The 13,707-nt window shown below is 52.5% G+C and overlaps 2 protein-coding genes across 6 annotated transcripts in view; one reads left to right on the forward strand and one right to left on the reverse strand.

Moving 5' to 3' along the window:
* Nucleotides 1-5,790, forward strand: part of ABL1 (ABL proto-oncogene 1, non-receptor tyrosine kinase) — an 82,732-nt gene extending 76,942 nt beyond the window's left edge. For all 5 annotated transcript variants that reach the window (XM_049832348.1, XM_049832352.1, XM_049832351.1 and 2 more), the window contains one exon: nucleotides 2,271-5,790. In XM_049832348.1, the coding sequence (XP_049688305.1) occupies nucleotides 2,271-3,970 (1,700 nt within the window). In that variant the 3' untranslated portion in view covers nucleotides 3,971-5,790. The remainder of the gene's footprint in view (nucleotides 1-2,270) is intronic.
* Nucleotides 5,791-10,195: 4,405 nt separating this feature from the next.
* QRFP (pyroglutamylated RFamide peptide) lies at nucleotides 10,196-13,148 on the reverse strand. The gene is made up of 2 exons (XM_049832420.1): nucleotides 13,046-13,148; nucleotides 10,196-11,813 (listed from the first exon to the last, which is right to left on the reverse strand). The coding sequence occupies exon 2, from the start codon at nucleotides 11,811-11,813 to the stop codon at nucleotides 11,427-11,429; it is 387 nt and encodes a 128-aa protein (XP_049688377.1). The 5' UTR covers nucleotides 13,046-13,148; the 3' UTR covers nucleotides 10,196-11,426.
* Nucleotides 13,149-13,707: the final 559 nt, after the last annotated feature.

The following is a 13,707-nucleotide window of genomic DNA, read 5'->3' on the forward strand; positions in this document are numbered from 1 at the left end:
CTGCTGAGTTTGCCTTCCTGGGTTCAGAACTCCTTTTATTATTTTTTTGCAAAGGTACCTTGTTAATCTTGGGACCAGATACACGCAGCAGCTGGGAGTGTGAATCCTTAACTGACTGAGGGATTGGCGTTTTACCTGCCGTTGCTTAGAGAAGCCCTAGGAGTTCTTTTAACTTAATGGCTGTTGCCTACAGCTCCCTATAGACCAGAACCTGAGCACAGAGCTCTCTGATCATATCCTCTTCCCACTCCCTGGCAGGAGCTATCAGTGGGATCTCCCACTGCATCTGAGTGCTGGGTAATCTGCTGCATTCAAGCCACTTTACACTACCACAGTGCATAATTTAAAGCAGGAGGATTGCTTGGGTTTAGCAAGCCCCATAAGGGAGGTTTCTTCACTGTTCCATCCTACCAGATATGTGCTTGGAGCACTGAAGAGTATTACTCTTGGCAGGTACCAAATATAATTTCAGCAAGGGACAAAGAGGTATTTACAGAATCTTCCATGAAATTAAACTCTCTTTCAATCAGTTTCTTCAAGAACTTACCTTCCCTTCTGAGGTAATAAAAGCAGTGGTAAAATGCTGAATGTATACAGTAGATTTGTATCTAGCTCATTTGAAAAACATTAAGGTAAAACAAAATACAGTGGTTTTTTCCAGCTCCTGTTGAGGCTGCCTTCTCTCACCATTCATGTGACTGACCTTTTTTTGTGTAATGTCACCTAGTAGTACATGTTTCAGTAGCAGATGTACATCTAGACAAAGGGGAAAAAAAGAGGGGATGTTAAATGTTTGAAAGAGGAAGTATCAGTGATTTAGAAAGGAATGTTATTTACTGTATATAGGAAATATAATTGCCTAGTATTACAAGCTTTGAAGTAAAATAACTTCATTTAAATACTTAAGGGCTTTGAGAGATTCAAGTGCAGCAGGAATAATATGATTTTAACATTATGCTGGGAACCATTTCACTCTTTATTGTGAAAGAAAATATTTCACATTAAAGTTTTATGGCAGTTTCCCCTTCAATTGTCAGTGTTTCCATAGCAAGTCCAGTGGCTGGAAGCTGATCCTCAGTGCAAGCTGCTAGTTTTCTCTGGATCCTCCGCAGCCCCACTGTGTCTAGACACAGTAAGGCCATGGCCTCCCAAAGTGCTGTGAGAGCTCTTCTGGTTGTCCAGGTCCCCATAAGTTTTTGTGTGGGAATGGTTTAACTGCATGTGGTCCTGTGGAAGCGTGCTGTCTTCTCAAAGTATGCAACAATTTTTCCTTCAAATTCTCTCTCCTCAATGAAAATCCCTTCCTCAACCAAAATCCTACCCATAGCATGATGATCACCAATATGTGACTAAGAAGCATTCTCCTTTTCCCCTATGACTCTGCTTCATCTCCCTTCTTACTGCCTAGTGGAGCTGTAAATGTATATGCTGCCCTGAAGGCATTCCTCCTTTGAATTAGAATGCCATCTGAGTGCCTGGCCTGGGAATGAGATGCCCTGTCAGTCAAATATGGAGACCTTCAGGACTCTGGATAAATGTATTATAAACCACTACTCATTTTTAAATGCCTCTTGTTAAGTGGAAAAAGGGTCACCCCATCGTTTGCGTCTGGAGCAATGCTGCTGAAGGAGGCTGTTACTGCCACTTTACTCCATTATTGTACAAAACTGGCCATCTTCGTGGTGGTATGACCTGAAGTGTTCAGCTGTCAAAGGGCGTCTTGATTTCTGCTTTGGAAAAAATTATTTCCATTCCCCACAAAAGATGACATCAGGAAAGGAGGTTAGGAGTATCGGAATCTTAAGTGAACGAGGAGACTGGGGATGGAGGGGGGTTAGAGAGATATCTTATTAATTCAGAGGGTTGGCTATTCAAAAGACAGCAACAGCACAGGGACTAAAGCAAAGGCCTCTTAATATTTATCTTCTTCACAGTGTGAAGTTCAGACAAGTCTCCAGATGTGAGAGCGGGAATCTGAACATAAACATTTTGTGTTTGTATGTCGCTGTTTAAATCAGAGGCCTATAGGGAGGGTAATTTGGCAGCTGAGTTCTGTAGAGGCCACCTCAGAAATGAATGTATGCAGGACTAGGGACCACGTTCAGTCAGGGCTTGAATGTGGCTGTATTTGCTTTACTTCTGGTCTGAAGCTGTGTCTCTTTACAGAATCTGCACCTTTTGGAGGTGCTGCAGTGGTTTGATCCTGGAAGAAAACCGATTATTCTGGCTCCTGAAGCAGTGCTCAATAGAATCTTTTCTTTCCCTTGCAGACCCTCTGGATCATGAACCTGCTATTTCTCCCTTGCTCCCACGGAAGGAGAGGGTGGCCATGGAGAGTAGTTTGAATGAAGATGAGAGGCTGCTTCCGAAAGACAAAAAGCACAACCTCTTCAGTGCCCTTATCAAGAAAAAGAAGAAGACTGCCCCTACCCCTCCGAAACGGAGCAGTTCCTTCAGAGAGATGGACGGCCACTCGGACCGCAGGGCGGGTGGGGAGGAGGAGTGCAGGGATGCTGGCAATGGAGCTTTCATTGCACCCCCCACAGATGCAGCTGACCCCTCCAAGTTTCAGAGCCCAAGCAACGGGGCTGGTGTCACCAATGGGGTTGTTGCTGGGAACTCTGGATTTTTATCGCCCCATTTACGGAAGAAGTCGAGCACGATGAGCAGCAGTCGAGGGGTGGCTGGTGAAGAGGAGAGTAGTTCCAACTCCAGCAAACGTTTCTTAAGGTCCTGCTCAGCCTCCTGTGTGCCCCACGGAGCAAAGGACACAGAATGGAAATCTGTGACTCTGCCTCGGGATTTGCAGTCCACGGGACGCCAGTTTGATTCCTCTACTTTTGGGGGACACAAAAGTGAAAAGCCAGCACTGCCTCGGAAGCGGGCAAACGAGGCCAAGACAGACATTTCTGTCAGGGGAACAGTGACCCCTCCTCCACGGCTGCTTAAGAAAAATGAAGAGACCACTGACGATGTGTTCAAAGATGCAGAGTCAAGCCCTGGCTCCAGCCCTCCCACTCTGACGCCAAAACTTGGCCGCAGGCAACCTGCTGCCCCTCTTTCCTCCAGCGTGCTCCACAAGGATGATGGAGTCAAATCCAGTGCCTTAGGTACCACTGTGATGATGGACCAAGGTTCTGCTGCCAAACCCAACCCCGCTGGGTTCGTGGTTGCCGGCAAGGCTTCCTCTGAGGAGCCACGACTGAGGAGGCTGAAGCAGACCTCAGAGTCGGCAGGGAAGGACAAAGGGAAGTTATCGAAGCTGAAACCAGCACCTCCGCTTCCGCTTTCTTCATCGTCCATCAGCAAGCCTGGGAAGGTTTCTCACAGTCCCAGCCATGAAGCAGCAGCAGATGTGGTGTCTGGGCTGAAATCCAAACAGTTGACTCAGGTTGGAGAGGCTGCAAGCAGTGATGCTGTCAAGCCAAACCAGTCAGGGGAAGGTGTGAAAAAGCTGGGGATCCCCTCTGTACCAAAGCCACAGTCCTCTACAAAGCTGCTGATGAGCACGACAGCCCCAGCTGCCTCTTCCTCATCTGTACCCTCTGCCCCAGGCGGGGATCAGCCGTCATCTACAGCCTTCATCCCTCTTATATCCACTAGGGTCTCGCTGCGGAAGACCCGGCAGCCGCCAGAGAGGATTGCCAGTGGCACCATCACTAAAGGGGTGGTGTTGGAAAGCACTGAGGCTCTGCGGATCGCCATCAGCAAGAACTCTGAACAAATGGCAAGCCACAGCGCTGTCTTGGAGGCTGGCAAGAACCTCTACACGTTCTGCGTGAGCTATGTGGACTCCATTCAGCAGATGAGGAACAAATTTGCCTTTCGGGAGGCCATCAATAAGCTGGAGAATAACCTACGGGAGCTTCAGATCTGCCCGGCAACAGCTGGCAGCGGTCCTGCGGCCACCCAGGACTTTAGCAAACTTCTCAGTTCAGTGAAAGAAATCAGCGACATTGTTCAGAGGTAGCAGAAGCCAGGTTAAAAAAAATTTAAAAAATAAATAAATCACAATGGGCCAAAGCCAACTGTGGAGAGGGTAACGTGTGGACTGACAAAGGACTGGGGCGTTCAGGTTAGGGCTCTGCAAAAGACAGACTGTGAATGGATGCCCCAGCTCCAAAGGGCAGGGCTGTGTTCAAGAGGCACTTGCCACCTCTTAACTCAGATTCCCTGTGTTTCATATACTCGTAATCGTCTTATCTGTGGAGTTCTTGCCTTGTGGACTACAAGTCTAAATGCTGATGTCACACCATGCCTTTTTATTAATATTTTATTGTTCTGGACAGATGATTAAGACTGAAGCCAGACTGATGGACACTGAGATGCCATCCTCCTCAGGAGGACTTTCTGCTGCATTTTCGTTCCCTCCCTCTGCCCCACTGTACACAAGGATGAGTGTTTGAATAGCAATATACCCACTGCATTTCTTGGGAGAGTTGCAGCACATGTCCCTGGCCCGAGTCTGACATTTACCAGACATTAATGCGACAGATTTGGTGCTTGGGTGGGAAGGGGGGGAAATTGTTAATGTAAGGTTTTGTTAATGACAGAATGCTACAAGTGATGTTTGCCCGAATTATTGCTATGATTCCGCCTGCTGCCCTTCGTTTCTGTGTTTTCAGTAATTTCTTAATGTTATCGAGCCCAAACGAATTGCTCGGGTTCAGAATATTGCAGACAGCACCCTCTAATGTAGTGGCACAGGAGCCTGTTTGCAGATCTCCCTTGGTAGCGAAAGAGGACTGGAGAAGGTCTGAGGAAGGATGTGCTGTCACACTCTCATGATATCTAACATTAATCGGGCTGGCGTTTGGGGTGGAGGGTTGCGGAGGTCAGGGAGCAGTAGGCTGGTGCTGAGCAAGGCATCGCTTCCTGAAAGACAGGAGGGTTGCAGCAGGGGGAGATAGCTTAGGATGAGCTCAGAGTTACCACTGTGCCTCCAACAGTCATTTCAGCTGAGCTTGCACATCACAGTTGGGCGAGAACTGCTGTTTCTCTAGTTGAATTTCCAGGGTTTTGTTCTATGAGTGGAGGTGGGACCTGGCTTCTGCCCTCCCGTAGAGACCTGTGCTTTGAGGGGCTGTGGTGCCTCCCTTTCCGTGCCAGTGCTAACTCCCCATGAAGAGCTCAGATGCCAGTACTTTGGGGTTAAAACCGTCACTACCTTCATGCCAGTGTGGTTCCATCCAGCATCAAACAAGGATCTGTGAAGACTGCAGATGCTTCTCTTGGGTGCATCTCCTGAGGAAACTGCCACAAAATGCTGACAGCAGGACTCCTGGGCTTCCTTTCCAAGGTCCTGTGACCTTCCCAACTAATGCAACACAACTGGGAACTAACTGTGACTCGTGAAAATAGTGAAAGAACAAGGTTTAGGGCTATTAACGGTGCAATTTAACTCCTCTTAACAGTTCCAAACAAGAGAAAAAAGCATTTTCCATGTCCTGTTCCTCAGTAACTCGTGACCCCTCTTGTGTATCTTAAACACTAATTGCCTTCAATTGTATTTTATTCTGTTCTCTTTGGGACTGTTTGTTTTGTATATGATTTCTAGTAGTTCACTTGTGTGTGTTCATGCCACTTCTCGCCCTCACAAACAGCCATGACTTAACACATGACAAATGTTCAAAAGAAAATACACACTTCTGCCACAGGCTGCCTTTAAAAATGTAAAGAAAAAAAAAACAAACACACAACCAACCCTTGGACTGTCTCTTTCCTGGAGGTACTGTTTTTACTTTGATAACATATTGTGCCACTATATTATACATTTGTATCTTGTTATTACACACTTTTGTAGACTTGTCTTTTTTACAGTGTGTAAATAGCTCTGTCCTTCATCTCTGTGATACTTAAGGGGGTTGTTTCCCCTTTAATTTGGTCCAGTACAGATTGTTTCTGTACACGACTTTCAATTCTTCCTCCTCTCTTTCTCTATTTTTCATTTTTTTTGATTTATTTTTTATTCCAGTCTCTCTTGCGTAGTATATTTAAAAATAAATCAATGTTGAGGAAAACCCGTGTTTGTCTGTTAGCAAGGCTTTTCAAACCCTCCTCTTAGACTCCATGTCCGAAAAGAGGGTTTCCCTGTTTAAGTGGTTCACTGGGGCCCTTTGGCACAGTGGTCTGGTCAGAGCGCCAGGCAGCAGCACCTTTCCATGTCCTTTTGATCTGGCTCTGAAAAGTCAGGAGAGAAAAAAGATGCACAGAATAAAGACTCTGTCATCACTTCTTTTGAATCAAAGACTTTGCTGTTGTCTTCAATGGGATTCAAATCAGAGATTTGACTTCTGAACTTTTCTTCCTTTTAATTGTTTGTATTGGGTATTTCAGCTGCTGTTGTTTTTTCCTTCTCCTCTGCTGTGAAATGACCTGTGAGTTTCTGTCCTCAAGAGAGTTCTGGCTGCTCCCTCCCTCATTTCTGGTTGTCCATCCTTGTATTCTGTTTTCAGAGTACCTTCAGCCTTTCCAGGAAATCTTGAGGGAGGGACATATCCAGGTACTAAGCAGCCTCTAAAATGAGATAACACCTTGATTAATGCAGATGCTGAAGACTAAAAAAGGATGAGAAGGAAACAAGGGCAGATGACAGTGAGTGGTGTGCCTGAGGTCCTGCAGTTGCTCAGCAATGTTTTAGGGTCATAACCAGCTCACCCTATTTCTGATCCCCCTCAACAAGTCCCTGGTGAAATCTGTCGGTTCTGGTGCAGGGAATTGCTCGCTGGTGGACCGTGGGAACAAGGCTTATGGGAAACCTTGTCTTGCCGTGACAGTGACTGCATTGGGCCGCTTCTAAATGAGCCTGAAGAAGATGAAAAGAGGAGCAGGAGGATGCTGTTGGCAAGTATAAGTGCAGTTAATGGTCTGCACCTGGCAAGGCTCGGGCTACTTTTCGGCAAAGTGGTAGCGTCTGGTGAACGTACACCCAGAGCTACAAGGGGTTCCTGGTTATTCCGTGGTGATGACCCTGGCAAAGATCAATGTCCAGGCTGCTCTTTGTATACAGTCTCTAGCATGAAGACTTGAATACGGTGAATAGCTGTGGGCTGAGGGAAGATGGAGAAGCTTAACCTGCCCCTAAATACAACCAGTCCTGGTGATCTCTGTCTCTCCCTGCTTAGGGATGAGTCTATGGTGTCGTGGGAAGGCAGAGGCTGGTTGACCTGGCTGGGGAAAGCCCTGGGATCTGCAGTGGTGGGAGTGAAAGAGAGGGGATTAAAGGCTAAATTTAGCTGAGTACAGTAGGAGTTGATTTAACAGATCAATGCATTTAACAGTTTGATTGCACCAATTTTCAAGGCTATTGAGCTTGAAAGTGAGAGTGCTCTGGGGGAAAAATAGCTGTGTTTGTGTTTTTGTTTTGGTTTTTGTGTCTTTGAAATTACAATGTTCACTCTTTTAAGTTTTCCTTTAATGTCATCCTGCCTTTTGTGAAGTTGTTTGTCACAAGATGTGGTCAGTGTTTTACACTCTTTCTCAAAAAAAAAAAAAAAAGGTTATTAAAGATAGGCTAGGGTGGCAGCCTGTCTTGTAGAGATGCTGCTGGACCAGCGGCACTCTCAGGTGTGCGAGAGCGTTGCCTGCCCCCAGGGATGATCAGGGGCCAACTGACAGCCTCTTCCTTGTTTGACGTTAATCTTTTCACGATTGAAAAGAGAGGAAAATACACCTAAGCTCTGTGTCATCTCTGAAGAGAGTGTTCGTGGCATCACACGTGCATCTAAAAGTGGGATGGCAGTGGAGTGGGATGGGACCGGGAGCTGCTCCTGGTCCGAGGGTGAAGCCTGGCCTGGGCAGGTTCTTGGGTATGATGCTCCTGGATCAATCTGCTTCTTGGGTCAGTCCTGATGCCTTGACAGGGCTGTCGGTGCCCCTAAAGCTGTGGGTTTTGGGACAGCCCTGCAAGTCATTTGACTGTTTAGGCTGGGATCAAAACTGCCCTCCCTGGGAGTGGAGGGCTGCTCGGTGTTTTTTCAACAGTAGATCCAGCTCAGCAGAAAGTTTACCTGCAAACCAGGCTACGCTGAACTGTTTTCTCAGCAATCGCCCCCCTGTTGAAGGTTATGTGTTTGTCCTAACATCCAGGCTGCTGATAAAGGTCCTACCTGTGCTCCCAAAGCCGCAGTGCTGAATGACCCAGTTATGATGCATTAGGCTCTTCACGAGTCCCTTGGACGTGATTAAATCGGCCTCTTTCTCTACAGAGGATCCACTTGGGTTTCTGAGATTTGCTGCTCCTGTTGTGTGTGTTTGTAGTGCTACGGGTCTGCTCGGGATGGCGGAAAAATGAGGAGCAGCCTATGGGAATGGAGCAGATGAGTGGAGATGGGGCTGGGGCAAGGACGAGGCTTGTACCCTGGTCAGGGAAGGATAATGAGGTATTTTACAGAGGGTTCCAGCAGCGGTGAATTTGGCAGCATGTGTCTGCATTGGTCCTTGCTGGCTGGGTCCACTGGCCATGTGTAGAAGAATCCAATGCCTGCTTGATGCCATCCCTTTGTGGGCTGTCTTGCGTGGCAGGCGGTGGTGCCAGTGCTCCAGGCAAGTCATCCTGCCTCGTCTACACTCTGCTCTGCCGCCTGCATGGCCATGCTGCAGTGAATCTGGCTCCTTACGGATCGGTGTGCGGGTTGGTTCCGAGCTCTCTGGCTCTCAAAGGTGTTGGGGGTTTGGGCATTCCCCTGGGAGCTGCCCCGCAAAGGAACCCAGGAGGGGAGCTCCCATGGGAGCTGGACGGGAGACACCATGTTCAGCATGCAGGGATGGGCTTTCCAGCCTCCTGGGGGTTGCTCCTGGTGTATTCCACCCTCCTTCCTCCCAGACAACACCCCCAAACTTCAGGCAGTTATTTTCCAACACTTTTACCACCTCCTCCTCCCCGCCCCAGCCTCAGTCACCAAGAAGCAATAACGAAGAGCCTGGAGCTGCCTTTTCCCGAGCACTTCAGCCAAGGGGTGCTCCAGGGGTGCTGTGACCCCTCGCCTGCCCCGCATCACAGCCTGCCGGGAGCCCCTTTCCTCCCGGCGGGTGAAGGGGGTGATGGCATCACCCCCCCAGCACGGAGCTGCCCATCAAGGAGCCCCCCGGGTGCACAGGCTGAGCCCAGCTCTGTCCCACCTGCCAAGTAAGCTCTGTGGGAAGCACTGGCTTTTACTTTTAAATAAGTTATACAGAGGGTTATTGCACTTCAATCAAAGCCTCGTTATATGTGGGGTTTTGTCGTGTTGCTCTGACCCTGTTCCTCGCCTGGACTTGAGAGCAGGAGCCCAAGCATCCTCCCCAGCCCCAGAATCGCTCAGCAGGTTTCTTTTCCCTTCCCGCAACAGACGGTGCTGCTTTTCCCTGCATCGTGGCAAAGCCAGGGATTTACCGGCCCTCGCTAACCCAGCATTGCTCAAAACTCTTTCCCCTTCCTCCCTCCCATCCCTCCCCCCAACTCCAGCGCAGGGTAAAATTGATCAGTGCATATTTATTGATGGTTTGAACACTCAAAAGAAAGGGAAAAGAAAAAAAAAAAGATGTTGCCATAGAAACATCAATAAAGCTCCCGTCTCCGCGATGTGAGCGCTGCGCCTGCGTCCCCCGAACCGGCGGCCTTTGGTGGGTGGGAGTCGAGATGGATCGGAGGTGCGTTTGGGGGTGCCTGGGGTTGGGGGCTGCATGGGCTCAGCCACCCCGAGTGCCACCGGGTTTGTTGGTTGCTGCTGTAGTCCCTGCAGTGCAAGATGATTACCGCAGCAAAGATGCAGGGGAAGGAAAATGCCCTTCGTCTCCTTCGCCTTCGCAGCCAGCGCTGTCCTCGTACGAGGGCCAAACCTTGGTATCATCTGTATCCCTGCAAATCCGGAGTTCTTCCCTTTCTGCACCCGTGGGGCTGTGACCCACGTGTAGCTCCCCAGGGGAGCCTGTTCCTGTGCCTCCATCGCTCCTCCCTAGACCCGGCTGCCCCACGGCTGGTGTTTTCCTGCGGGTTCCAGCTTGCCTCCGTTCAGCCTTTGCTTGCACACCGCTCCTGCTGCGAGAGTAACTCACACCAGCCCCAGCAGCGCCGTATTAAGTGGTCGGTCTGCTTGATGGATATTACAATGCACCTCTTGGAGCCTGATTCCCCCCCTCCCCGCCCCAAGTCCTGCCACGGTCTTTGATTTTGAGGGCGCAATTTAGCGCTTGCAAATCATTGCCCTGCTTCATTTTTGTGCCTGCAATGAAATATTAACAGTCATTAGGTGTCTAACTTGCCGTTAGTGCCTGCAAGCCAGGTAGTTAGACCTCTGATTACTAATACCTTTGCCTGCAGTGGCAGGCACAAAAGCAAATGTCATTGGCATCGGCAGAACTAAATCTACCCAAAGGAGAAGGCAATTGCTGTAGAGTGGGGCTTGTCCTTTGTAGCCGTGGCTGTGCTGGCTTTTGGGGCTAACGATTCTCCCGAGCTACACCGTTGGCAGCAGAGGGGACTGGAGAGCAGAAAGACACCAAGCACCCATTGGTGGTCCCGGGTGGGTGCAGGGGTCCTTGTTTCAGCCCTTCTGCACCCAAGTTTCTGCAGCAGCTACAGGTGGGAATAGGTGGAGATGAGGCCAGGAGGGGGTTAGGAAGGGACAGGCTTTCAGGCAAGTGCTGGGGGGATGTGACGAGGATGCTGAAGGTCGGTCGTCGCCGTCTCACCCTGGTGAGGGCTGTGACAGCACCCAAGGTCGGGATGTGAGCGGGGCGGTGGGACTGCAGCAGCACTGGTGATGCCAGGGCAGGTTTCCATGCTCACGCCAGGGATTTCTAAGGACAAAATTTTCTCGAACCCTGCTGCTCTGGCCTGGTTTGCACGCAGGAGCCGGCTCTTGTAAGCGGCATCTTGACGCTAAGCAGAATTTGCTGCCGGAGGGACTTTTCCTTAATAGGCAGGAAAGCAGCAACTCTGTGACTCTGCGGAGAGCTCTGAGGGACCTGCTCCTCCCCGACAGCCCTGCCCTGGCTGCCAGCTACAGGCAAGCCCCGGGGGACTGTCACCACCAGGACTATCCCACTGAAACCCTTCAGCCCACCCGCCTCCAGCCTCGACCCCTGGACTTGCCAGCTCTGCCTGTCCTGCTGTGGCATCCCTGCTCTCCGCCTGCACTGTGGCGCTGGAAACCCAGCGCAGGGCCCTTTCCCTGTGTCCCAGCAAAGGCCACGCGTGACCGGGGAAGGGACACAGTAGCTTCTTTTTAAGGCACCCTCCTCTTCTTCCATCGCACCGGCTGGAAACAGGGCCGTGAGATCTGGAGCAGGGCTGCGAGTGGAGCGAACGCGGTGTCCCCCCTCCCCAAGGCAATCCCAGCAGCAAACCCCCCCCGATACCCTTTTGTCCGAGCAAACCTAGGTGAGATGGAAGGGAAGGAGGGGATGGAGTGACCCGCAGGAGCTGGGGGGTCGAGTCTGGGCCCTCACCTCCCAAAGCGGAATGTGAAGCCCCCTTTTTTCCTGTTGTAGCCATTGAGCTCCTCGGCCAGGTTCCCCAGCGTGCCGCTGCGCTTCTCCCCTCCCACCGGCAGCAGCTCAGAGCCCCCTTGCCTGCCCGGCCGCTGCCCGGTCCCCTCCTTGCCGTAGCCCCGCAGCTCCCGGACGATGCCCAGCAGCGTGCTCGGCTCCTCGCTTCGCCTCTGCTTTGCTCCTGCCCTCCAGCCGGCACCCAAGTCCTCAAACGCCGCTTGCCAGCTGGGCTTGAGCGGGGTCCCTTCCCTGGGGTCTCCCGGCTCCTGCAGCTCGGTGGGAGGGAAACAGGCCCCCAGACTCAGGAGGAAGAGGCAGGACAGCGAGTAGGGTGCTTTCATCTGGGGGAAGCGCAGGAAGGGAAAGACATGTCGGTAAACCACAGAGCATCCTCGGGCAGCGGCTAAAGCAGCAGCAAGGGCTGCCCTCGGCTAGCACGTGTTCCCCGTCCCTGCCGCAGCACCCGCAAACCAGCCCTGCCACCCCTACACCCTGCAAGAAAACCCCTCCAGCACCCACCACTCCTCCTGCAGCCTCCGCACCAGCACCCGGCTGCAGTGGGGATGCAGGGGGGGAAAGTGTCTGAGCTTGTTCTACCTCTCCGCTGCCTCCATCAGACCCATTCCCCTTCATCTTTAGCAGCTCTGGGCTCACAAATTATAGCTGCTCCCCTGGTTTGCAGCCAAGAGCCAGGCTTTGCTTGGATGGGGCTGGCTGAGTGGGCTATTAGCCGGGAAGGCTGATGGGCTCCGGAGCCGCCTGCTCCTCTTAGAGGCACTGCGGGGAGGACTTAAGTGCATTCACCTGAGCCGGCCTTATCTTCCCAATGCGCAGGTCCTACCTGCAGTGCCTGGCTAATGCGAGTGCAGAGGAAGGTGCTCGACATCCCTCTGCTTTATGGGGCTTGGAGGTGCCCCGCAGACAGCAGGGTCTGCTGAGCAAGAGCGGGAGGGAGCGTGGTCCCGGACCGCGCGCAGCAATGCCGCAGGCACCCGGGGTGACCTTGAGCACGGGCAGGGCTGCTCTGCCTCCCCTTCATCCTCCCGCAAAGGCTCAGAAAGGGGAAATGGATTTTTTTATTATTATTTTTATTATTTTCTCCTGCCTTTAAGTCGTTGCCTTTAAAGTCATTGCAAGCGATGGGGGCCAGGGTGTCTGCTCTGTGCTTGCAGGGTGGGGGGGCTGCTGGGGGTGCTCCTCGCTCCTGTCCTGGACCTAGCTGAGCCCAAGCCCCCGCCTGTCCTCCCCAGCAACCCCCCCACCCGTGGGCTTCGCTTTGGGGTGCTCCCTGCCTCGTTCGCACCTTGCCGCTGTTCCGCTCTCTCCCCTTTCGCACCCAGTTGCCCATCGTGGAGCCAAATCTCTGGATGCGGCCAGAGCGGGGAGCACCTTCCCCACCCCAGCGATCGGTGCTGCTGAGTCCCGTTTTGGAGTCTGGGGGTGCTGGTGGGTGCCCTGCCTGCTGCCCCCAGCTGCCTCCCACCAGCCCTTGCCTCCTCGCTGCCTGTCGAGGCAGGGTGCAAAGCAGGCACCCAGGGGAAGACGGACAGACAGACGGCCGCCAGCAACTCACCTCTCCGCCTCGGGTGATGCCCCAGTGCTGCCCGTCCTGGACCTGCTTCGTGCCGCCCCGAGCCCGTGCCCGGACTGAGCTGACCAGCTCGCCTCGCCCGCCGTTAAATACCCACGGGTGCTAATTGCCGTGTCACCCCTCGAGTGCGTGGCCGGCTCGCAGGGCTATGGCCGCACAGAGCAGAAGCTGGGATTCTGGCGGGGAGGGGGCTGGAGGGGGGAGGCCGAGCCACCACAATGGGAGCACGGCACCACCGCTGATTAACGAGCCTCCTTCGTTTGCTGCCTCATTTGGAGGAGAGGTTGGGCGCGTGCCGTGCTGGAGCTGGCCTTGAGTCACCGGCAGCTGGCGGGGATGCTGGTGAGAGGGAGGGGGCACAAGTGTCCCCCACCCCTCGGCTGGTGCAGACTCATGCGTGGCTGTTGGGGGTCCCAGATACGTGTGCGAGCGTGGTGGGTGCCCAGGCAGCGGTAGAGACCCCTGCACCCCCAAACCCCGCTCAGGGACTGGCCCTGCACGCACAAGCCTGAGTGCTTCCCCCATCCTTGGCCAGTGCGCCCAGCCACTGGTGCTAAACCGCGGTCCCCCACGCCTGGCACCCAGCCGTCCCCTCCCGGCTCCGTCCTGGCCTGGGGCAGAGCGGGACGTGGGGTGGGCAGCAC

The sequence above is a fragment of the Accipiter gentilis genome, chromosome 29 (genome assembly GCF_929443795.1).
Source record: "Accipiter gentilis chromosome 29, bAccGen1.1, whole genome shotgun sequence".
Classification (NCBI taxonomy): Eukaryota; Metazoa; Chordata; class Aves; order Accipitriformes; family Accipitridae; genus Astur; species Astur gentilis.

What these genes read in the sequence shown, in the direction of transcription:
- QRFP (XM_049832420.1), bottom strand. Translation starts at nt 11,813, where the DNA reads ATGAAAGCACCCTACTCGCTGTCCTGCCTCTTCCTCCTGAGTCTGGGG.